General features: G+C 46.1%; 1 protein-coding gene across 1 annotated transcript in view; it reads right to left on the bottom strand.

Annotated features, from left to right (window-relative positions):
• Positions 1 to 26,115, bottom strand: part of FSTL1 (follistatin like 1) — a 54,541-nt gene extending 28,426 nt beyond the window's left edge. The window contains exons 1-2 of the mRNA XM_062595102.1: positions 25,998 to 26,115; positions 25,831 to 25,890 (exon numbers count right to left, since the gene is read on the bottom strand). Coding sequence (XP_062451086.1) covers positions 25,831 to 25,890; positions 25,998 to 26,000 — 63 coding nt within the window. The 5' untranslated portion in view covers positions 26,001 to 26,115. The remainder of the gene's footprint in view (positions 1 to 25,830; positions 25,891 to 25,997) is intronic.
• Between the last annotated feature and the right edge of the window lie 266 nt (positions 26,116 to 26,381).

The raw sequence follows: 26,381 nt of genomic DNA, 5'->3' as shown, positions 1-26,381 counted from the left end.
GGACCCACGCGCACTGCTGCCGTCAGCTAGAAACGGGGCTCCTGAACCTTGCTAGCCCGTCCGGGCCCACAGCAATACGGGTGGGCAGGCGGTGCTTGCACGCCAGACGTGCCCGTCTCTCTTTTCACCCTGCTCCGAAACAGCCAGGCGGCGTTAAGGGCTCGCTGCGAACCGCAGCATCGCCCCGGGCCGGCGGGAGATCCCGCCGCTTCCCGCCGCCGTTCGCGTTCCCCCAGCCGGGCTCGCGGGTGGAGCCTGCTCCGAAGGCGCGAACCGTCCTCCAGTACTTCTTAAAACTTCTCCCAGAACGTTTTGCTTTCTGTCCTGCGGCCTGGCGGGGCTCTGCTGCGGAGACGAGAGGCCGTGGCCGCAGGCGGCTTCCGGCGCCCTTACGCATTCCTGGCGCGCATACTTTCCTCCGAGCGCGGCTGCAAAGGCGCAGCTGGCGGAGGAAAGGCAGCCGCTCAGGCCAATGGGACGGCCGCGGCCCCGGCGGCCGGCAAATCGGCGCCTGCCAGGTACACCGGGAGACCCCGGCGGAAACCCCTCCGCTTTGGGGCCAGCGGGGGACCCCCTATGGCTCTCCAAGCACGTCACCGAACGGGCACGTTAAGCATCAGGGCCTGCCGCCAGGCTGCAGCTTCTGGGTGATGTGCGCTGCTGGAGAGGAAACCCAAACAGCGCTCGAGGTCTTGGGTCTTCACCATCTGTGCAACGCCAAAGCGGTTAGCGTGAGCCCAGGGCGGGGGGGGGGGGCTGCGATACAGCCAGTCCTTTGCGCTGCATCGCCCCAGCACAGCTCCAGCACGAGCCAAGCCACAGTCCCAACCCCAGACATTTGAGAGCCGCTTGCTCGCCATCCGAGCTTGCGGCTCAGCCCCATCAGAGGCTGAGAGTGCTCTGGCAGGACTTCAACCCAATATACTGTCCCCACCACTTAACTTCTGGCACCTCAGCCTTAACCCTCGGAAGCAGCAACGCAATGCAGCGATGGCCACCTCTGCGCCCCTGCAAAACCGCTGCGTCCCTCACCCAGCTCAGAAGAGCCAGGGCCGCTCTCCAGGATCACCCCCTGCCTGCGGCACCAGCTGCTGGCGGGGGTAAGCTCAGAGCCTGGCCAACTACAGGACCTGCCTGCTGCAGTCTTCACCTCTTCACATGTGAAGGCAAGGAATTATTAATGCTACCGCATTAAAAAAAATAATAATAAAGTCTTCTCTTATTTCCCTTCACTGGTATTCCCCATGGTCAGGTGTGTGCACTTTCTGTGCAAATACATAAAATACACCACCCCTGTAAGCACACAGGAGAGACTGGAGCCAGTAAGGGAAAAAGGGGTAAAGAACTGCTTCTTTTTGGATGTCCTCTTAAGACCAGACTTTCCCTCATGTTTATCTCAATCACCATTCTTGTCCCTCTGCCGCACAATCTTTCCTACTGTTTTAATTTCTCAAGTGAGAGACTTTCTTTTTATTAGTGCTGAACTTCCTCCTGCTGCCTGCAGCTCTTATTGCTCTATGTTGTCAAACTGAAGACTATTCTTTCCCCTTGACTGGTTTTTATTCCTCTAATTTTGTCCTGATGGAGTTTTCGGTTTTCTCATGGGTGCTTGAGCAATCTTGGCCTTCGAATCTCTTTTAATGTTATAGGGTAAGAAGTAGGGTTTGGGCTCTTTTGGTTGAAAGGAAACAAACTTCCACAACTTGCCCGTGTCCTCTCAAAGGGCTCAGGAATGAAAGTTCCTTCAGCTTGAACTCTGCTTTATTTATTTATTTATTTTTAGTTCAGGAGTCTCCTTGGAATTTGGGAAAAGAACCTCAAAAGACCTCAGTGAATGGACATAATGATGAAGTACAAGCCACCGAGCCAGGTCTCATTCTTTCCTGCTCCCATTCCCTACATTTTGTTTGTCCAGCTGACTTTCATTGCCAGCTCTTAAAAAACTGGTCTTATTTTCCTCCAGCAACTCTCCTGTTCACAAATATTTGCCTTTCAGTCAAAGCTCAAAGTTGATCAGGCCCATGTAGGAATCACAGGACACAGAGGGACCTCTCAAGTCATCCAGCCCAACTCCATGCTATCCAACTCCACCTAAATGCAATGCTGCTTTTGCCTTTCTCTCTCGCATTGAAAGCCTGTTCTCAAAAGCCTTTGCTTTTACTGTTATGAGCCTTCCTCTAATGCCAAGACTGATTTTATTCATAGCCAATTTATACATACTTATTCATGTCTGTTCTATCCTTTAACTTAAATAGTGCTTTTTCCTCATCGGCATTCCATTTCCCCTATTGCTCCAGCATAAGGGAGGAAACTAGATAAAAATAACACATCTTTCTTAATACAGGATACTCTTTTATAAAATTTGACTGTGTTTTAATTCATATTGATATCACTTTTAAAGAAGTATAGGGTTGAAAAATCTTCAATTGCAGTGGAAATCGGGAGTAACAGGCCAAATCAGGGTGAAAATATGCAGGTTAATTCCATTTTACAGCAAAAAGAGGGCAAAGAAAAGTTTCAAAACTGAATTTAGTATTTTTGTTACGGTGCAGGCTTAGCCAAGATTATAATCAGGACAATAAGTCACCTCTGCCAAATGCCTGTTTCTTCCTGGGAAAAGGAATCCTTCACACAACAAGATGTGACATGTAAGATTAGTAACGGAAAAAGAGAGAAGAGTGGATTTGCCTTTGATTACATTAGTCTAGGAATGAACAGAATGACAGCTCATAATGTGAAGCTAGCTTGAGTTGTATTTTACGGAAGGAGCAGCCCCCTTCAGAACCAAGTCCCCTACTGCTTTGAAGTTGATACCAATTATTAGCCATGTTGTTATCTCAATGCGCAGCTGAAAGAAAAATAGGCAGCATTTACCAACACCGTGAACCCTCTCTAATAAACCAGGACTATATATTCTGCAATTAAAATCACTATGCTACATGCAATAATTGCTGTGGAAGCCATGATCTCCTCCCATATCTAAGCTCCTGTGCTTAGATGGACTGTGTTAAGGGCTCCAGAATAATTCCTTGGGAGAGAGGGAGGAGGGTTGACATGCTGCCACAGAGCAGCTCACATCTGGGTCTCTCACTTCGTTCCTCTAGCTTTAACGCCCACGGAAAGAAACAATTCTTTCTGTGCAGGCTTTTCCAAAATCTCTTCAATGGGATCACACATTCATCCTCCTCTTCATCCCTCAAATAGCTCTTACAATTCTGCTTCCAAGTAGGCTGGTTAAGTGTAAATGGATTCAAACACATCAGTCCTCCACCCCCTTCAGCCCAGGAAGATATTACGCACTCCTGTGGAGCATAGGGACCCAACCATGGGGAGCTGGAGGCTCTCTCCCTAGCCTGCCCCTATTGGTGGACTGATCTTCAGCAAATTCATTGCCTTTATTAACATCCTCCACAGGAGGGAGCAGACCACGCAGCCTTGTCTCCCTTTCCCTGCTGAAGATGACCCCTCCAGGCATCTCAAACTTGAGGCACATTTTGGCAATGCTGGAAGGATGCAGAGGATGGACTAGGGAGAAATGGAGGGAAGGAGGGAGGGAGATAGTCTGCATTATTGTTATCTCCACCGCTATCTGCTCTTTGGGTAAATAATGGATTTCTGTCTCCAGGGCTACTAATCAGCTCTAAATTCCCTCCAAGAAAGCAAACAAGAGTACAATAAGAAAGCCTAGAAATAAATCCATTTCATTATAAATTCATTTTCTTTTCATTCCATTTTTCTTGCTAGTAAAAAATTTAGGTTAAGCGAAGCACTTTCTTCTCCCAGCAATCTCCACCGGCTGTTGGCTAACGTAACAGAACCTTAAGCTTTTGACAGTATAATGGCTTTGTTATGAAAAAAATACAATTATATTATTTCCCAAGACAAATTCTACAACATTAAATGCCTGAGCAATGCAGCATTGCCCTTGAAGCTGCCAGCATACAAATTTTACATGGAGAGACAAGAGGATGAGATGTACTTTCAGGAGATGTATTTTACTGTGATCTCCACTGCCCAGAAATACAGAAAAGATTCTGTACCGGGGACCTGCTCAGACACAGGACAACTGAGTGACGCATCCTTTTGCCTCTACACTATTTTCAGTCATGGCCCAATGTCACTGATAACTAGAGATCATAACCACCTGAAGACTTGTCAATGACACATGTGAAACTACCTCAGTTGCAGTTCAACTCCTATTACACTAGAGTTCATAACAAACTCAACTCAGACTACTAACAAGGGACTCAGGAGGAAGAGCTGAAGAGGCTACAGAACAGAAGCTTTCCTTCTCCAGGCCATCAACACAAGAAAAGGCTCTTATAGTGAAAATTGTTAGGAAAGATATGTTTAGAGTCCCATGTTGTCAAACTGGCCATACCTTCACTGCAAAAAAAATGTAAGACAAGGATGACTAGCCAATGAGACAACAGGCAGACAGCATGTCCAGGGACTCCCTATCTCGTCACATAATCATGGCATGGAGATCAGATTAGATTTCTGTAACTCATTAAAACAAAAATTTTTCTACAGTAATAGCACATTATCATGTTTGCCAGATCACTTTAAACATTATAAATCTTTAGAAACTAAATGCCTAAAAACTACAGTAAGGAACAGAATGGAGTGAATTTATAACACCTACCAAGATTCACCAGGTATTGCAATAACCCTCCAACTCTAGGGTAGTCCCAGCTAAGTTGTCTGAGTACTCCTGTCAATGACAGGAGTACCCTCTGGCCACCAAAGTAGCCACAAAACAGCTGACTGAGAGAATTCCCCCTCTTGAACACTATTCAGAAAGAGACTATTCAGGAGACACAGCCATGCTGGGATAAGTGTGCAGAGTGCCAAGACTCAAAGTAACGCTTACCTTTGGAAATGAAGCAAGGCCAGGGAACACTCCCACACACAGGAACTCAAGTGCCTGCGCTACTAAAGCCACAGTGCAGTTTGGCTCAGGCCAACGACCAGTCTCCCAGTGAACTCCCAGGTATAGTTAAGGAGTTAGTATGGACTGGTAATCATTCCTAACAGATAAGTCACATGCAACCATCCTAATTTGGAGAACAGACAGCTCAATAGTACAGATGTGAGCCATTCCATCTTGCTTGGCTTCGTAGTCAGCAAGCAGTCCCACGTATGTTTAATTTGTTAATACAGACATAGCCAAAGCCATGAAAAAAAACCTTGTTCACGACCTGAGACAGGGCATGGAGGAGTCAAAGATCACAACTGGAAATCTAATAGCCAAGAAGAAGTCATTATCTAGCATTTCCACCCTCATGGCTGGAAAAGTTAAGGCAGGCAGAACCATGCATCCAAAACAGCAGCACCAATCTTTCAACTTTGCTCAGCTTTGTCTTCAGGGATTGACCTCTAAAAGTCCTTAAACAAACGGTGTGCAAAAACTGGCTGATTCACAAAAGTCAAAATTAATCTCACCCCCCCCGCCATTATGCATGGAAGAGGCAACATACTACCACTTAAAAGTAGTCTGCACTTTCCATTACGAAACCATCTTGAAACCATCTCTTCTGTTGCTGATAGCTTTGCCAGCACCAAACTGCCGAAGTTGAAATTTTCCATGCCAGGCATTTGCCTCAGGCTGACTTTTCTTTTTTAAAGTATCAGTAGAAAAAAAGGTCAGCTCTTTCTGAGAACAAGATTAAGTAAGTTATTTTGTTCTTGTTTGAAGAATTTGTAAAGTTATTTTGCTGAGCCCCCGAAACAATCCTTGATGTTGGTGCAAGACTCTGATTTTGGTCAAGGAGCCACCACTGTAAAAAGCTGCCCACATTTGTGAAAGTCTAGAGAGGGAGAGGGAGAGTGTGTGTCTGTGTGTCTCGGATCCTGATCATACTTCCCAGACTAGCTCTCTTCTAGAGTATCTGGGTTTGAAGCAGGATTTGGCAGGCAGCTGCTGCTTGGGGTTCTCAAGGAGCAACGAGATAGAAAGCAGGAGGACTGTATCTCTCTCTAAATGCTCTCTTGCAGGTCATCAGTCATTGCAGCCAGCAGGGCTGATGCCAGAAGAAAACGGTAATTTAGGACACAAAGTACAAGAGTGGAGATCAAAATCAGAAGATTTTGATCAACAGAAGAGACAGGCTTTGGATGAAACTGAGGCTAGAGAGGACAGGACAGGAAGAACGTGACCATCTTCTGGGGCTACAGTCTGACATGGAATCCAGGTGTGTTTTAGTATGTGTATGTGTGTTAAGCTCCCTCGCCTGGTCAGCCACACGATGGGATCCAGTTCAGCGCATGGACGCGCAGAAACTACAGATTCTTTGCCTGGGAAGTTGGCTAAGGCTGTACCTTCCCCCAGATACTGCTGCTGCCTCAATGAACCTGCTGTCCCTCTTGGTCACTCTGTGTACGGACGTCCTGGGGATACGAGAGCCACACATGCCGACCACTCACACCTCCCTCTGACTTCCCACTGCTTTTCCTTTACTTTGCCTTGAAAGAGAAGGGTGGTAAGTACTGTGCTCCTGTTAGGGGAATGCACTCAATGGTGGCAGCCACACCTTTAGGAAGAGCATGAAGACCATTGGAGGTGGTAGCTTCATTTGCATGTTTTCCCCCATGGTAATGGAGGTGTAGTAACAGCCTGCCTTAAGGAAGTTCGATGGCAGCTTAAACAATTAATGAGCTAATGCTTTAATGGGCTGAGACAGACAACGCAGCAGAGGGCAAAATATAATTAGAAATGCTATGTACCACAAAGGCAAACAGCATTGAGAAATGCAGAACCAACTGTAGCTAGAGTTCGGGGCCACTGGTCCAGATCGCCTCTCTCTCTCAATATCAGCCCTAGTAGGGCAGCATCCCGCTGTGGTCCTCAGTCCTAAAGTGGGCTGAGGTCCTTCTGGGCAGTCACATCTTGTCAGTGCAAGGCAGTGCCCTCAGTTGCCATTTGCCCTGATCGTGCAAGTGACAGCCACCCAAGCAGCACACATTGCACAACAGAAATGAATTTTTCATGGCAGTGGAGCTGCAGCTTCACAGATTTAGACCCTGAAGCATGGGATGGGGCAGGAGCATCCATGGCAAAACAAGGACGATGGAGTAAGACAGATGAAAAGCTAGTAGCTCACACAGAAGTAAATGGTACCTGCGCAGCATGCTCTTTCCTGAGCAGTGAAGAGGTAACTCTGCCAGACCTTGAGAAATCTCTCATGAATCTGAAAATTCATAGCGGCAGCAGAAGCCAAGATCTCCGCATAGACAGCAGCTCTTCAAATACCAAAGTCATTTCAGTTGGCCTAGGGACAGGGTATTTACAAGGGGCTTTGCTTGCTTATTTAATCGATACTATTTTTAATCTGTTTTCTCAAACGACAGTAAGAGGCCAGATGTCAGCTTGTACCGAAGCTTTGTTAGGCCCCTCTAATCATGAGGAGCATCTGTGACCTGGCTTACAACCACTCACCCTACCACCGCTTTCAGTCCTTGGGGATCTCATATACCACCCCTCTTTCTTGAATCTGAGGGGACCTTGCTTACCATCTGAGGTTGCCTTCCTGGCCTCTCCAGGAACCACATTGCAGCAGACCAACATGCTTTACCTATATCTCCTATTCACCTTCTGTTTCCACCCTGTATGTCCCTCCCTTGAAGAGAAAGTAACAGAAAGGCTTTGGTTCTTCCTCCAGTGCAGAATGTTCCCCAATTCATCGGATAGTCACAGATGCTGAAAATGTTTAACAATATGAAAGGGAAAAGAAGTTCTTCAGCCTCTGAAAACCCAGCCTACAGCATCAGCCTGACACCGGATAATATCCTCTCTGTTGTAGGGCTTGCAGTTCCACAGAAGCAGCGCAGGGGCTGTTTTCTTTTTCTAGCAACACTGTAAAAATGGCTGAGTTAATATTTCTCTACAAATCCGCTTGTCTGTGGAACCGTACAGATGCCACAGAGACATTTCTTGCAGGCTGAAACTTGGTGTTGTACATGCTTTCTGTCAAAATTAAATCAAAGACAGGGGGAATACACTCACTTTGGACATATTTTAAGTTAAACGAGCATAAAACATTTGGCACATTTCTCTTGCTTAATGCAGTATAAACAATTCTGGTATTTGAGAGAGAAAATTTCCCATTTAATGAACACGACAAGGAGCTGAGAAAAGGCCACACTATTTCTTGCAGTTTGAATTAAGCACAGGACAACCCCAGCTTCTGTGGCACCGCTACACAAAGCTCTTATCTGAAGTTAAGGAGCTGCTGTGCTCCTTCACAGGAGGGGATGCACTGTGGAGGTACGGGAGAGAGATTCCCGTGAGACGGTAAGTTCTCCTGTAGCATCCGTGAAAACAAGTGGACTTTTGCAATTACTTTCAGAAGGGGAAAAAACCAAGCCCTGACAGACATAAAACTGAAGCAGACTAAGGGTTTCAGAAGGCGGCCTCTGGCAAACCCGATGGCAGCAGTTTAAGACATTAGCTTTCCCAGCTGTCTGCCAGCCTTGGCTCTCCACCCTGTCGGCCAGTCAGAATTTATTGCTCCTCTAATAAAGCCAGCAGAGAGAAATACATGCTCGTGCCTCGGCCACTCCACTCCAGCCGAGCATATCAGACCGAGCCGCTGCCAATCGTGGCCTCGCAGTAAAGATCTCTGATTCGTGGCTGTATGCTCACGGAGGGGAAGAGCAGACAGGAACAGAACAAAATGTCTCCCCAGCTATGAATGGTGTAGAAGTGGCTTGAAAGAAAATGGGCTAATGAACTTCTAGAAGACATTTATTCTACTGAAATCTCTGCAGCACCTCTGTTCCGAAACCTTTGCCATTAGAAAGTCTGTTTGGTTATTTGCTGCTTGCTCCAGAGGGGAGGGAGATGTAGGCATTGAAGATAAAGCCAGGTCTGCAGGAGTTACCTTGACTGATCATCTCTCTGCTAGCCCAGAGCACACTCTAGGAGTAGGAGCATCTTCCATAGCCTCCAGTTACGATCACATATAACAAAGCTAAGAGCTTAACTGACCCTAATGCCTACGTTTTTGATGGTGTCCTCTAATTTTAAGAGCTCTGCTCAAGAAATGGTATTATCTGAATGTATAAATAGCCTGCTTTTTTAATCTTGAAAAGGATTAAACAAGACCCTGTTATCCTAGTAGAGGAGACTTTCACTTTAAAATGGTGCATGCTGAAAGAGATTGAGACAGGAAACTGAGAGGGCACAATAGGTTTTCTTTTTCAACAAAGATTTAAGAAAACCAAGGAAATTCACACACCCAAAGCATTTATAAAAATTTGTTGCTAGAGCTGGCTTTGACTCAAACCCACCAGGAAATCAATGGTAACCTTTTGAATACCAAGAACAAATTGCTTAAGTACATATTGCTATGTATGAATAAAAATTATTTTCACGTACTTCATGTTACACTTGTCACACTGAGAAAAGTTATACAGGATGCTACCTGTACAAATGTACAGGCTGTAGGAAATAAAGAAAATACGATCTGTTACACTTAGCACAATCTGAGAAATAACACGTGATATTATAATAACATACTAAGTCACAATATATTCTCCAAAAAGTCAGACTTAGGGTTCTGCAGGCTTCCGCGAGATTTTCCAGCCATTGAAAGACTAATACTGTGCAATGAAACATGGAGCAACATAACATTGCATTTCATTTTGAGTAAAATTTCTCGTTTTATTTTTCAAAGAAAACAAATGTTACCTTTTGGATCTCCAGTAACTTGCATTAGCTCTGTTTAAAATAAAAATGGGGAGCAGAGAGCTCCCAAAACTTGTTGCAAATCTTACAGCCTTTCTAGCATAAAACCTACAAAGCTTGCCACAGTCCTTTCCTGCCAAATGCCCAAATTCCATGAGGGTGTAGAGATTTCCAAGTGTATCTAGCATGCTAACTGATGGCTCAGACACATAAACAAAGTTTGGAAAGTTATTCTACTGAGCTGAAGGAACTCTATGTGTGCTCCTTCAGCCTATGGCAAAGGCAAGATAATGGAAATAATCTTAGCCTTCACGGAAAAAGATTTATTGGAATTCACACTATTTCACATCTATCTCATGCTAAGTCTGCAGGTTTATAACAGCCAATCTAGCTGCTGGCTGCACATCCCTCCTTTTTGAGCCCCCCAAACTCATACCAGCTCTTGTGCTGATCAGATCTGAGTCATTTCAGCGAGCTAAGCCTGAAGAAAACTACCCTACCCAGAGGGAAGCTATTCCTTCAGTCTCATCGATGTCCCATTAAATCTTGTCATTTTTTCCCCTTCTCATGCCATTAAACACACCAAGCAACACCCCAGGAGATACATGCTTCACTTCTACATGCTCCATGGGTGTATTTCTTCATCTTATCTGAGTTGCGTATCTACACCTGAGGTAATTTTTCCCCTTCCCTCCTGGAAACTCTCAGACTACACTGACACTGGAACATCAGCCAGCAGTACTTGGTATGCCTGAGTTTTAGAAGTTGAATCCCATGAAAAATAGTGATGCAAATAGAGGCGCTTCTGCCCTAGACAACCCAAAGCTTTCAACAAGCTCTTAGGAATGTACAATGGTGCTCAATGGGACAGCAGAAGAAGGGATCTAACTTAGAACTTCTGGTACTTTGTGTATGGGGTCATTGCTCTCTAAACTAAAAATCCCTGATCTTAAAGCCAAGATAGCTGTAAATATGTTCTTCAACCACTATATGAAATAACCACTTCCTGAGAACAGGCACAAATTGCACAGAATCATCAACTAATACAGTCATGCAGTGGAAAGTTATCTTTTAGGCATTCCATGCACTGATTTAGGACCAGGGGAACCCCTGTATCCTACCAGAACATCCCCCTTGAAGTACTTAGGCAGTGATCCACACTACCATTCAAGAGATTAATTCCCTTTTTCAATCAATCTTAGATACTTATCTGTCTTTATGGACTGAGGTTTCAGTGGCTCATCCACAGAGGAAGTCCGTGGGAAGCAAAACAGTGCAAGTCCTGCCAAGCAACTCCTCTCCATGTCCCCAACAACTGCAGGCTATCAATAACACAACCCTGTCCACAGTTTGCATGAGTATAAGCAAGAACACAAAACCCTGCAGAATTAACTTTTCTGCATCTACTCTTTAATCATGGTATTCTTCAGCCTTAAGTACATCACTGAGAGGGAGACACACTCCACCTCCGCAATAAATGAGTGCTTGACAACTCCCACTCCCACAGCCAGAGCCAAGGTCTCTCCCAAGGTCTTGCTCTGCTGACCACAAGGAAGCGCATTATGAACGGTGACTGGTCCTTGGGCCGTACCCAGGACACGCTGCAGCGGAGCCCCAGACCATTCTGGTAGCACTTCTCATCTCCCCCACCGGACTTCACCATTCGCTTGCCAGGTCCAGCCACCCGAGCTGTCAAAGCTGCTTAAATCCTTACAAGCTGTTCCCTTGAGCCCACCACGCTTTTCCAAGCAGAGCAAGAGTTGGAGGAAAAGGTTTCTGAAAAGCCCATATGGCTAAAGTCTTGCTGTTGCAGTGACTCAGAGTGATTCCCAGGACACCAGGTGACTCGTCTTCACCATTAGAAGTGCAACAGCCAGCTAGATGAAACAGGCATCCCAAAAGCCTGAAGCGAGACCCACCACTGCAGAGCTCTGAACTTAGCAGAGAATAGAGGGACGGGATAGAGCAGAGGTGTGCAGCCTCACAGCTTTGCACAACGCTACAGACAGGAGCTGACGTGCACACACACCCTCCCCCAAGCCACTATTTCTGCACATCCCCTTTGCATTGGTCTGGAACAAAAATGCAAGCACTCCTGCCCTTCTTGGGCCTAGGCAACCTAAGTTATTGCCTCAGCCTTCTCCTGCAGAGGCAGCATAAGCTCCCAAGCCTACCTTGGAAGCTGTGACAAGCCCCCCGAAAGGCCATATTTGCCTGGAGCAAAGGACCAGGGGATTACGCTTCTGCTAATTAGCGGAGCTAACAGCAACCTTCCCCCCCAGTCCATCCCTGGTGCCTCCAGAGAACATCGGCAGCGTTTCCGTTTCACCCTCCAGTGGGAGGAGGGAAAGGGAAGGGCATTCGCGCGCAGTGCTCTGAAGGAATGCAGGGCTCAGCGCGGAGACTGTCTAGACTCCGGCTCTCCCCAAGGAGCCGAGACCACAGTGGGAAGCTGAGACAGACCGAGGGCAGGAAGGAGATGGGGAAACAAGCACTTCCACTCCATGTTGAGCTCGCATAAGATCACAGGGGAAAGGGATGCTCTTCTAAAGTTTTCCCCATTTGCTAGGATTCAGCCAGCTAAGTCACTTTCTCCACGTCAAGCTAGTCACTGCCTGTATTCTTACATGCGTTTTGCACGAGGGGAATAATCAGGGCAGACAACGACTTCACTGAGAAAGAGTTAATGCTCTTGTATTTCAAAGAAAAACAGCAGCCAGTAAAGGGGCCTCTTTCATGGAGGCTGCGGTGAGCAGCAGGGCATGTGCTAGGGGGAAAGCAGGAGGCACCTCTTTTTCTAGCTCAGCTGCAGCACATCTGAGCACAGCCAGATCCCAGGGAAGTCAGTGGTCTCCAAGCCCTTGGTAGCCCTGGTGAGTTCAGCTTCTCAGCCCCACTGAGGGGAAGGGAAGGGGTGAGGTGAGCTGTCCAGCTCCAAGAAGCAGGGCTTGAAACTGCGCTATGAGCCTTGAGGCTTCCAGATCGCTGCCTCATGGTTCAGCTTCACAACCTGACCTGGTCTTCAACATCCACTGCAGAAGTGGTCCTGCCCCTCCTCCTCCTCCCCATGCTGTTTTTCCACATCAGCTGTCTTATGGCTGTGCAAGGATAAAAAAAAAAGCCAAGTTTTTTTTCCCCTCCTTCTTTTCCTTTGTTTGGTCCTTTTTTTTTCAGATAGAGTTATTTTTCAGCTGTGCAGCAGCACAAGAACTAGAGCCAGCACAGAGGAGGAGGAAGGAGCCTGTAGCCCCAAGTGGGAGAGGGGTGTGGAAGGCGTTCACTGTTTTCTGTAGCAGCTCACAGCTAGACTGGCTTATGCTCACTGTGAAAATGCTCCTTCAGATGAATGCTGTAAGAATATTTGCATGCAATTTTTAAAATCACAGCCCTGACAAACACAGGATTTTGTTGCTTTTTGCTAGACTTTTATTAAAAAATGGGTTTGAGTGCAAGGCAGAATATACAACGAAAATATTGCCTCAGAGAAGGGAATCACGTCCTCTTACCTCTGATCAATGACCAAAACCAAAAAGACTTCTAAAAACCTTGTGTCAAAAAAAATGTCCACCAGCCTTCTTTATTTGACTCCTCTATGCCCCTTTAACACCACCTTGCAGAAAGATGCCTGGAAGCTATGAAAGGAATAACCTTCATCCTAGCCCACCTGGTTCTCCCAAGATGTGAAATGTAACAGAGAACAAGAAATGCACAGACCTTTCTACTTGCTTTGAAAGGAGGAAAACCCCCCAAGTGCCCATATTTAGAGAGAAAGTTGGAAATGAAAAGAAAAACAGAAAAGGGTTATTCTAATAACCTCTGGGACTTTATTATGCATATTCAGTATAGACGTTTGCCAAGGTCCAAGTCAAGATTCAGCTCAGTTTGTGCCAAGCCCTGTACAAACATCTCAGAACAGAATCTATGCCCTTGAGACAACATGTAAGCAAGATTTCATGTCAGAAGAAATTCCTGTATTGTTACTTGGTTAGAAATGGATCTTTTGAGAGCAGGGTGGAGTAAACTGCAAGAAAGCTGGCTCTGCCTTCATCACTAACTGTACCCAATTTGGGTCCGACTTACTGGTAATAGCCTGAGTTTTCTAGGAGGGAAGCAGTCAGCCTGTCCTTTATGCCACCTCTGTCCCAGAACTGATGCCTGCATGTCAAAATCAAAAAAATAATCAAGTTATACCTAAATATATCCAGCCTCCACCTCATTGAGAATTCCTCCCAGCAAAGTCTAAATCATCCAGCAATCTCTGCTGTGAGAAATGGAATACTAATTTGAGAAACAACAGCATGTGCTGGTATTCACATGGGACTTTAGAGTGCACTGTTTGCTTACATGAAGACATGCTCATCGATGTCAATAATGCAGCTTTTAAGGCCCCAGCTCTACAAACTGCTCTGTTTGGGTATGTGAGCATAGGCACGCAAGAGACCACAAGCTTCCTGGCAACTGTGCCCATGCCCAAGAGCTGACTTGGTTTTGTGCAAAGGGTCCTGCAATTGCAGAGCCCATGCTCAGGGCACTGGCCATGGAGTGTATGACTTCTAGCAGGGCTCAACTCATAAAACAGCTGCTAGATGGCATGCTCCACCTGACTGCAGTGTTATGATGAGCCTCTAGATATTCCAGTAGTCTTTAATAACAAGCTTTAACATATGCATGACCACAGGATATTCCAAATCAAGGCTGTAATTGGTAACTGTAACAGTATATCAGCGTATCATGGGCAAGATTGTCATTTTGAAAACAGCACCACTTACAATTCTTGATTTTGTATGGGTTAATGTACATGATCTCCCTAACATTTTAGATTAGGGTTCATGCTGCTTTTCCTTCTTTTTACCATTTATATTGCCTAAGGCTGGACGGAGCCCCAATAACAGTGCATAGATGTGCTTTCATCATGTGGCACAGAGCAAGCACCTCACAGGGAATGAGAGCAGAACAGGAAAGGGGATTGCAACTCCTTACTCCAGACCATGGCAAATTCAGCCTTTTTTCCTCCTTGCATCTCAGACAGAATCATCACAGGAAGTGTATAACTGTGTATAATATAAGTGTATTCTGTAACGCATTAAAGGGGGTTTCAAAGGACTACCCATAATGAGTAAGCGATTAGGAAACAAGCCTTACAAGGAGATGACTTGAGGTGCTCAAACTGTTCAGCTCACCACACACAAGGTTTGGGGGATGGCATGGTCACATACCACAGCTACAACGTGGGGGAAACAGATCTTTGGTACTGAAGACCTCTTCTGCCTAGCAGATTAAACACAAGATTCAACATCTGTAGATCAAAATTAGACAAATACAAGCTAGAAATGAGGTGCAACAGCATGAAGGTAATTAACCACTGCAACAACCTACCAAGCACAGTGGTATTTTCCATTTGTAGTAATTACTTAATTAAAACAAGATGTTTAAGACACGCTTTAGAGTCCAGAGCAAATGGAATTAATCAAAAAGCTGGATTTTGGCTGGAATGGGCTGTATTATGCAAGAGGGCAGAAAAGTAAAGCACAACGGCTCTTTCTGGCCTCACCATCTACAAGTCTACTGGGAGAATTGCTTCCTTTATTTTCAGCACCATTGGTAGACAGCCATATTGTTAGTGACAAGACATGCTGCTGTTTATATGAAACAGTAATAATAATAATACCTTGTGTTCCACTCACATCTCTAATCTGAAACGCTCAGAGCTCTGCACCTTCACTGCGTCGGCAATCCTGACAACTCACTGGGTGATACGTTGACATTATTATTTCCCTTTCATCCAGCTTGGACTTTTTCAGAGCTTCTGAAAACTCATCTGCTTACAATTTATATGTGAGATGGTACTCAGATCACCTGAGTGGCACCTACTTTTTGGCCTGCTGCTGAGAGAACGTTCACATAAGCGCCTTGCCAAGGGCCTCAGGGTGAGACATGGCCTGACACAAACAACTGCCCAGCAGCTGCCTACTCTGAATGCTCATCTCCAGTACGGAATTTGCAGCACTCAAAAGCTCTATATAACCTGCCTAGAAAAACACTGATAACAATGTGTTTTTAAGAACAGAAGTCAGCAGTTAAAATACTGGGGGAAGAAGAAGGAGAGAAGTGTTTTCTAGATGTTTTAACAAACATCTTCATATGACAGGGGGAGGAGTAATTTCCATAGGTTACCATGGTAACCCTGGGAAATGGCTAACCCATCTTCTCTTCCTTGTCAACCTTTGATAGACCTGTCAGGGGATGCAAGCAACCATGCCCTGTGTAAGATGCTCTGCTTAACAACAACATGCAACCGATAGGAGAATCTGCATTACCATAACATCAAGCCCTCTGCTTATAGCACATCTCCCATTTGTTTTCTCTGAGATACCAACCACAGGAGAGATGCTTGCTGCTCTCCTCAAACATCAAACACACTCTAGCAACGCAGTCCTCACTGTGTGAGGCACCAGCTCTCCTACTCCATGGTCCTTCCTCCATCTCTGGCTCCATTAAAATCATATAACCTCCTGCTCAGCTGAGGACAACTAGCTCCCACCTTAAATGTGGGTTACACCAACACTTCCCTTCCTGTACATCTTTGTTACTTGTCAATAAATTATTCAATCACATAGCAATTCTGGTCCAAATGTTACCTCCATCTTCTTCACTATTATTTTCATTGCCATTGATAAGGATAACAACGCTCTGCAGTGTCTGCTGCACCTTCTGCACAAGAGCTTTTAAACTTTTCCTAGTAGTGATGCATACAGCCTCAGAAAGCCCTTGGTGAGGCATAGCACTTGTTATCCCTATTTTGCAGATGTGAACTCTGCAGCTCAGAGGAATAAAGTGCCTTGCCCAAAGCCTACATAGTCATCATTGTGCCTTGATTTGTAAGAGCTAGAACAAACAGATCTGGAGAAAGGAGTCTGTTTGCATTTTTTTGGTGCCTGCAGGCTCTGAAGCTGCTTGAACTAGACATCTTCAGAGAGACCTCTTTCCTGCTTTTCCTCTCCAGGAAAAGAAAAAAAAAAAAAAAAAGAAAAGAAAAAAGAAAAAACACACACACACACACAAACAGCAAATTAAACAGGGACAACTTTCTTCTCAGGTTTATGTTTGTGTTGCTTTACTGTTGACCTTGCATCTGCTGCCTGGATAGCCTAACTCACCCAAGCAGCTGGATGCATGCTGCTGCACTGCAACAGCTTGACAGTGATTTGTGAGGACACATTAACACTCAGCTGCTCTCCCATATCTTCAGGTTTTCACAGGTACAAAGTTAGGAGCGGTCTAGGCATTGCACTGACACCGTGCAGTTTAGGGCTGTTCACAGAGCACAGCAAGATCCAACACTGATACAGCAGGATCAGAAATAATTATTCTGCTGCTCTCCGCTCCTTGAGCCCAGCTCTGGCTTGCTGGTACTTTCTGTCATTTTGAGTTACTAGGAAGCTATTGCATAAAAGGGCTGAATAAGGTGGCTGCCCTCAACAGCTAGGTGTGCATGTGTACATGTGTTTGTGTGCCCATGTGTGCAAGGGGTAACCAACTACACTGTGTGTCCCACGATTAACCATACTTTTGTTCAGTTTCCCCTACACGACACTCCTTGCTGGGTATCCAGCTCTAAGCACCAAGGTACCAAAGATGGAAGGATAAACTGTAAAGTGCGAAGAAGGGCAATAACGAGCTGTTCTGCAAGCTGTTGCCTCCTGATTCCTGACTGCCTTTGCAGACTAAGAAGGTGTAAAGCACAATCAACAGGAAATACTTATGAAATACTTCCCTGGTCTGTAGTAAAAGCTGATCCCACGCTGGAGCTATGAGAAGATTAAAAGAGCTGGACTAAGCAAGGAGCTGAGGGGCCAAATAAACCTGCTATTTGTACAAGGTGAAGATAGCTACATGTGGGACGGACACACTGTAAATGAACACAAGGACATAACTAGGTCTGCTAAGGCAGACTAAAAAGAGAATAATGGTCTACTTGTTCATTTATGAGGTCCATCAAGATAAACTTACTGACTAAGATGGAACAGATTCTGGTATCCTCTTTCTGCAGAACAGGAAGGGGACATCACTTAGCAGGGAAGCATAAAACAGGATTTGACAAGACACTAATGGCTCCAGTTTGTACAAGCAGCTACTAATCTCAGGGCCCACTGCAATGCTTTGTGAAGGATACAGTCTGTTTTTCCAAAGGTGGATACTTCATTGCCTACTGTGCTGCCACCTTGACCCTGCAGCAAGACAAACACGGGAATGCACCTTCCAGAAAAGGGCATGCTGCCTCCACAATCCTGCTCATTGGAAGAGCGATGCCAAACAGTCAAGTTACTGGCCAAACAAAGCTCATTTTTGGATGGCACATAACAGCACACTAGCAAGCTCAGACATCAAGGCTTGCCCTTCATCTGCAGGCAAAGTACAACTCAGGCAGGCAGTTAAAGCAAAAAAAGCATTAAAAAAAAAGCATTTTTTTTTAAAGAGCACTCCCTTCCCCAATCAATACATCATCCTCTATCAGGGGATCTGAGCCCCAGGCCTGGGGAAAACACACTGGAACTACATGAGAAATGGAGTCTCTGTTGCAATTTGACTCTTCTGCTGTTCCCAGTGAAAATGAAGAAGGGGGGCACCAACTGAAGGAGACTAGGCTGCTATTACTCATCCTGCACTCATTGCCTTGGGCTTGCCCCATGGCTCGTGTCCCATGGACTAAACATGCTGTCCTCCTGTGAGAATGTCTTGACTTTTCCAACAAGTTTAAACCAACGCCTTTGAGGTAAGTATTTGGTCTCTTGTCACCTTAATCCTCTAGAGGCCTGGGTTTGCATGAGTGTTCTCCAGTCTGGAGCTGGGTCATGACTTTTCCAGCTCTCCCTGAGGAGTTTTACTCAAGACAACTATATGATACAGACACAGCAAAAGTTCCCCGAGGAAATCTCTTCTGCCTACATACAGGAAACAATCCAGTAATTCCAATCCCTCATACTGAAGTTTCCTCAAACATAAACATGAAGGAGTGGCCAAAATGCAGGAGGAGAAGAAAGTCCCAGAGCAGCTTAAAGTACATGTGCAAAGAGTTACATCATGCAGAATGAAAGCTCTTGGCTTCAAGCTACAATTACCAGTGCTTAAATGACAGGGGCTGCTACAAGGCGGAGAGGCCTCCCAGGCACTCTGCTCCAGATCGATTCATCATCTAGAAAAGAGCAACCAACTTCTGATCAAAACCATCCCTGGACAACATGCCACTGAACTCTAACCTGATAACTTGACAGCTCCTCTCAAATTTCCCCTCTCGTGTCTATCCTGGCAGATGGACAGAAACTCCTTGTCCTGCCCTGAGCACTCAGCCCAAAATGCCATAACCTGGCTGTAAGGTGACAAAGCAGCAGTGGCCACAGGCAGCATTTCAGAAGGCCAAGAGGCATCACTTGCTTCCGAGATTGTGGGATCGCAGGCACCTGTGCTGGCCAAGATGCCCGAATGCATCCCACCATCGGAAGTGGATACCTTTGCTAGGATATTCTAGCTCGTCTCTGTCACCCTACCCTTCTCATGCTTCCCTTTCATTCAAGATTTTAACTCCCTCTCCTTTCCCCCCCAATTCCAACCCGAAAGACTTGAGAAGACACTGCTAGACTTGAGCCTTAGCCCTGTTACAGGTCCTTCCACAGCAAGTCCTTCTACTACCACCCTAGGTCTCCTCATAGGTTAAAAAAGCAGTCTGTGGCTGCAGATAATCATTGAATCCAAAATTATTTCTTGAAAACTTTAATACTGGGGAAAAGTTAATTAAGAAATAATCATCCAAAGATCCATGTTCCTCAAGGCTCTTCATCCTGTCTCAGGATGCTGAACCAGGAGCAGAGATCAGCAGGAACTTGTACTGGTTGCTGCTGGTTAGGAACAAGCAGAAGTGGGTGACCAACAGCTGTCCAGCTCAATCCACCTCTTCCAAGCCCAGTGCTATCCTGGCTTGGAGCATAAGATGTGCAATACCTCTCTCCCTACTACTGAAACCAAGCTTCTCTGCCTCAGTATTTTCATCTGTTCCCTCAATTTGGCATTTTGCTCTTCGCATTGCAAGGCTCTCTACAAAGATATTATCAGAGAGAAATCCAATTTCATATGCTTACAGCTTTGCTGTAACAAAATGAGATAAGAGGGAGATAAAAAAGAAGGAACAACAAGGAACGCTGGCTATTAAAGGGATCATTATATAATATAATGATATTTAGAGGAAGTGTTTAGAGGTCTGTTTTTGGGATTGCCAAAGCAAACTTGACTGTTGACCAGTTATAGTCAAGGGAAACTCGATACAAGGAACCATCCTGCAATGTCCATATGAATGAAATAGGGACAAAAGACTTGTTAGAACCTGTCTCTTGGTTTTCCTGGTGTTTCCTCAGAAGCACTGGAAAACTAGTTTCCTTCCCACAACAAGACAAAAAACAGATTTTGGTCTTCAAGTAATGTTTAGTTTCTTCTGCCAAAATATTTGCTTAGCTGTCAAACAGTGGGAAAATGGGATCCACCTACAGCTGAGCTAATAAGATACCAAATCCTCCCCTGATCATCCAACCTAAACTCTTTATTCCTTCCAAACAGGTTCACCCAACAGGAACATCCAACTTGTGGATCCCTTGACATTTTCCAAAGAAGGTGCAGATATCTCAAGAAAGCCCACATATCTAGACTGATGCATGAGCTTCCTTTTCTTCATCGTCTCTCACATGCAACGCAGATCCAGTCCATGGTCCCAAGCAAGTACAGGTCCAATGTTAAAATTCAGTAACACAGTGTAATAAATGAGAAAGCTCAGGCATAGAGCAGGAAATAAGATTTCATAGGAACTTCATTCTGCATAGTTGGTTTGTATGACAGAAGGTATGTACTCACTAGTAACTGGTAGCCGATGTCTTCAGCCCAGCAAGCAGTTGTGAAGAGTGTATTTTGATCAGAATTGGAGTACATTTGAGAGCAAGTAGTAAGAAAATGCCATACAGTCCCTGCTTGTGCTGCATTTTTTTTTCTGTCCTTTAAAGCAGCACTGAAACCTCCTGGCATGTTTATCTGGCATTTGCCTACGTATTTCAGCAATGCCTAAAAATTGCAATCAGAGCCCCATGGCACAAATGCAAATAAACTCCTGCTCCAATCAGTCCACATCTGACATTAATACACTAGTTGTGGCAAAATCTACAACCTCTGGCAAAGTTGAGATACAGATCCCCACAGCTGCCACTCCAACCCAGCTCTGGGAGGAATGATGCTTCACAGCGTAACAGCACTCACCTCTTTTCTTCTGCTAAACTCAGACACTGCTCTGAAGGTTAGATCTCCGCAAAGAAATGCTGGTCATTCACAGGTCAGCTCAGACACCAGAGTACTGTAGAAGCCTTTTTAGCCAACATCTCCATGAAGGTAGATCCAAGCCAGCTAACTACAGCATTTCTGGGAACCACGCTCCTCTAGCTCACAGGACATGTGGTAAAAACAGAGCCTGGTTAACAGGAGCCTCAGGAGCCTAGAGAGACGCATCTGGCTGAGATTTGTGACAAACTCTTCAGCACAAAGAGAAACATTCCCCAGCTCGTGTAACGCCACACAAGACAGATCAAAGGTGCCCCAGTGCCTCCTGATGGGTAAGCAGCTGTACCAATAGCAGCAGCTAGAAAATGCAACAGGCAGCGTACGCCGTTTCATTCAGCTACGGAGAGCTTGCACAGACCTGACACCAAACAGCAGCCCCATCTGAGAAGCAGCGCTAGGGTGTCACACACACCTATGCGTTACACGACACCGTTTCTGTTTCGGAGCTTGCACCACGCACCTCTGCGGCCAAACCGCTGCTCAGAGGTTACGGTCCCTGCAACACAGCCAGGGGAGCGGTTTAAACCCTCGGGCACGGGGAGTTTTGCCAGCGATTTCAGCACGGCACCAATCGCTTCGGGCAGAGCTCCCCATTTTGCCCCTCAGCATTTGGGCTGCCCGTAACACGGTGCAGGGGGCAGAATCGCTCTTCCCTGCCTCCTTCATTTACAAAGCACTTACGCCTCGATATGCGATTCCTGCAACATCTGGTCTGACACCCAAGGGCAGGGCTCCAGGCAGGAAGACGTGCATCAGTCCAAAAAAAAAAAAAAAAAAAAACAGCTCCCAGGGAACAACGATGGTGATTTTTCCTTTCCCCAAAGACTGAAAGTGTGTCAGCAAGCCTAGACATAGGAAGGTACCATTTTATTACATTAAACGACTGGGTTTTACATTAATGCACAAAGCTAGTGCATGTTAAAAGCAGCCTGAGATATTCATGTGACATGCACCACGGTGTCCTTTTTTCCCCTACTACCATGAACAAAATCAGTGGGAAGAGGACTGACCTACCCCACAAAGTCTCCACCATTAAATTTCAAGGCAAATGGATCCTTCTTAAAATGAAGACTGTGGGGCCAAATTCCAGCCTCATACTAGAGCTAAACAATTACATTAGGATGTCAATTTTCACTTAGTAAAGGAGCAAAGGAGCAATTTTCAGTCTTCACAGTTGCAAAAAGGCAGGAAAAGTTTAACTAAATCAAGCCAAAAATGCTGGCCATAATCTATTAACAGCCCAAGACTAAAGCCTGGAAGGAAGGAGAAGCACAGCAGCCTTTACAGAGATCAGTCAAATTCTCAAGGGACTCAGGAACAATTCACTGTGCTGGAAAACTGGCATGTTGGCAGAGGAAGCACATGACCTCAAAGGCATCAGGTCTTGTCATCTTTCTGTGCAGAAGTAGCCAAGTTGGATTGAGAGAAAGCACTCACGTGAGTTAAGCAAACAGAAGTTAGCCTAAAGTTTTCTCATGTTCTCTTTTTCCCTTTCTTCTGGCTTTTCGTAACAGAAGTAATACTGATGGAAAAGGCAGAGAGATGGAGAGATGAATGCCAAGGTTTCACCAGATGCACGCACTGCAAACACTGTATCTTGAGAAAAGCTTATCAGTTTGTCTCCAGATGCTCGTCACCACCTTGTTGCTTGGCAGTTATAACCCCCTCAGATCTATCAGTAGATTTCCTTGCAAGAGCAATCCTCTAGCTCTTTTTACTCAAAATGAAACCTAACTCTTCCCCAAGGCAGGCTCATTTAGCCTGAAACGGGTTAAAGATAGTTTATAAGAACAATTATAGGGCTCAGGGATTAAACTGAATGGATGGCAAGGAGTTGAGGGCAGGTCGGGGACAGTGACCTTCCCTCTCGGCAAAACTGGTTCAGGAAAAGGACGTCTGCCTACCACTTGCACTGATATAGTCACACTGACAACAGTCTTTTTGTTAACATCTGATATTCCTTTTTAAAATAAGTTTCTTGATGATTCTGAAGCAGGATTAAGTCAAAATAATAAATAAAAAAAAAAAAAAAACTCACCCTTGTTCTGAAATAAGAATCCTGATGGGACATACAACAATATTGGTCTCATTATAGCAGTACAAGTGGTAAAACTTCTTGCAAACTACCCGTCAGGCTTCATCGACAGTCAGAGAGCCCCTTCCCGTGTTAAGCAGCTATCAACTCCACCAGGATATGTACAACTGATCAAGTTACAGGCCTACGGATTAACTTTTAGTACATTCATCAGACATTTTGTGCCTCTCCCTTCTCTTCAAGGGTGATGGATGCTTCCCAAAAACCATTCCCTTTGCCTAGGAAAGCACCAGCTGGGAACACAAGCAACGTCACCTCTGCAGCATCCCTGTTAATCCTAGCAAACAGCCTCCTCATTGAGAGACTGATCCAGGAAGGGAGAGATAAAAAGCACTGTCTGAAGCGGGGGACTGGCTTCCATCCGAGGAGGAGAGTTCACCGTCTATTGCTCTTGTGACTATTACTGAACTGGGCCAAGAAAAGCTCCCAAGCTTTGGCACGTCTCAGATTTTCCAGTCTGCATAAAATCATGCCAGGAACATTTACTGAAGCAATTTCTTTCTTACTGTAAAGCCTCTAATTATGCACCTAACAATATTACAGAAACAAGAGTGGTACAAAAACCCAGCCCAGTTCAGATATAGTTTTGCCTACAAATGGATTAGCCGCTTAAGACTCAGCATTAATATTCTGAACATCCTGAAAGGTAGTAAGCCCCAGCTACAGCAGAAATGGAAGAAAGAGAGAGGTTATCACTCCCAAAATGTAGAAAAAGGACACCCACTCTACAACAGTCTTACTGAGCGTCAGCAATACAGCACAGTGGTAATGCATTTGGGGCATTTGGAAGGGGGCGACCCTCAAAGCCCCCTCTGAATTCTACACAGCTCACCCCCTAGAAAATAAAAAGGCCTAGATACCCCAGATGTTAGGATCCAGAAGCAGGCTGATACTCAGCACCAAGCAGTCACCAGCAACAAAAAAAAAAAAAAAAAAAAAAAAAAAAAAAATCAAACCAAATCTCAAGAGAAAATTAGCCCACAGTGTCAATTTTCCCTCAAACCACAACCAAACCTCGGCCATTACTCTCAAGTTTTGCTGAACTGGGACTGGAATTGAACCAAAACATTCACTGGTTTGACATCTGCACTATTACTGAGAAAACAGTCAAATCATTCATTTATCCGCTCAAGCAGGAACTGGCCTTTAAAAGCAAGTTTTAAACATAATGGCCGTACGTATTTCTTACTTTTAGGTCACAGATGGGGACACAGAGGCACAGAAGCATCGCAGTACTTATATTTAGGCAGCCAATCAGGGTACTCCAAATCAGACTAAGCTAGTCAAAAAGCAGGATTTAACAATTTGTTGAGTCAATGTATTGTGAGTGGCATTGAATCACAAATCAATGGCCAAACACCTCTTTTTATATATATATATATTCCTGTTGGCTACTGACTCCAAGATGTTTTACTCAGACCACTGCTATTGTTATTTAGCTGTTATTATTAATCCTATGAATGCATTACTGTGCACTTCCTTCTTACAGAGGCTTCTCTGTGTTCGGACTGGAATTCGTTAAAGATTTTTTTTTATGGTTCCTTAGAAAACAGATAAAACCATTCTGGCTTTTTTAGGACAGTGTTGGAAGGGATGCGTGGAAACGCTGACTGCGCAAGTATGTCATGCCTTAAGAAGAAAGTGTATTACAGCATTATCGTGCGTATGCAGATGTAAAACGCTAGCCCAGACTACGGCTCAGTTTCCACGCTTGCTGCAAGTAGAGCTACTTTGCCAGCGTCAGCTCACGGCCACGGTGTTGCACCTCGGTTTCTCCTGCCCTACGTTATTTGCATTGTTCCTCTCTCTAGCAAGAGGCTGGCGCTCGCGGGGAAGCTCACCAAAGACCTTTGCTTACGGGGACAAATAAACAATAACTGCTTTCATTCCAAACCCCGTCTCTGTCACGGCCCTGGCAGCATGGTATATGGGTGGGAGGCAGAAAAGGGGAACTGTTTGGAGGAAATCAAAAGTGTTTATACATTTTTGTGCGGAGCCAAGTTGTGATGCTCTAGGGTGGGGCCAGCCATCTGGGAGAAATATGTAGGAAGAAAAAATGCAAGTGGGCAGACAACCTCCCCCCCCCCCCAGGCCCCCAGCGGGTATTGCTTCCCTCCAGAAAGCCCGCTCAGCGGCCCTCCCCTGCGCAGCTTGAGTTCATTTGCTTTAAATCACTTCCACATTTCCCTGCCGTAATTATCAAATATTTTGTTTCTGACCTCACTTTTATGGCGGCTGCAGCCCCGGGAATTCAGACCCCGTTTATTTTCTGTCAACAGACCTTTGGGTTTACGAGCTTGGAGCTAATGGTTTTTAACGCTGGGGGAAGGTCATTGCAGCAGAAGGGGAAGGAAAAAAAAAAAAAAAAAAAGGAAAGAAAGAAAGAAAGGAAAAAGGGAAGGAGAGCGGGAGGCAGAGGGGGCTGCGCGGAGAGGTCCCGCCGGCGGCGCAGCCCCGCGGCCCGGCTCGAGGCGCCGCGCACGTGCGCGCTGCGCTCCCCGTCCCGGCACCTCGCCCCGCTCCGCGCAGCGGCGAACCGCGCACCCTGCTCCTTTTTTTTTTTTTTTTTTTTTCTCTTTTTTTTTTTTTTTTTTCCCGGACGGGAAGCGCCAGAAGCAGCCCCTCATCCTCACTCACTCCCCACCCCCACCCCCTGCTCCGCGCCCCCGCCGCCTACCTCCGCTCGCAGCCGGGCGACGGCCACCAGGGCACAAAACAGCGAGAGAGTTTTCCAGACCTGCAAAAGAGGCAGCGGGCGGGAAGTCAGAGAGGAGCAGGAGAGGTGAGAGGAGGGAAAGGGGGAGAGGGGGGGCGCCGCCGCCAAACTTCCCGCCGGCCCCTCACCATGCTGCTGACGGCGGGGCCCGGCCAGGCGAGAGCAACGCGGCAGCTTCCCGGCTCCGGAGGCGAGGGCAGGCGAGGCCCCCCTCACCGCGACCCCGCCAGCCAGCCAGCCCGCCGCCCCGCCCCCGGCCCGACCCCCGCCGCCCCCGGCCCGCCCCGGGCCCGGGCCCGGCTCCTCCTGCCGCGCGGCCCCGCCCCGCGCCCGCGCCCGCGCCGTCCGCGAGGCGCCGCGGAGCCGCCCGCGCCCGCGCCCGGGGCTGTCGTTTGCTGCCCGTATCCCGCCAGGGACCCGCGGGTCCTGATAAATAGCGCGCCGGTAACGAGTCGCGGTAAGCAATGCCGTAATAAATAAGCGGAATAAATCGCAAAGCAGCGGCATCGAAG

The sequence above is a fragment of the Rhea pennata genome, chromosome 1 (assembly GCF_028389875.1).
Source record: "Rhea pennata isolate bPtePen1 chromosome 1, bPtePen1.pri, whole genome shotgun sequence".
Classification (NCBI taxonomy): domain Eukaryota; kingdom Metazoa; phylum Chordata; class Aves; order Rheiformes; family Rheidae; genus Rhea; species Rhea pennata.
Note: the sequence above shows the minus strand (reverse complement) of the source record. Positions and strands in the feature narration are given on the sequence as shown.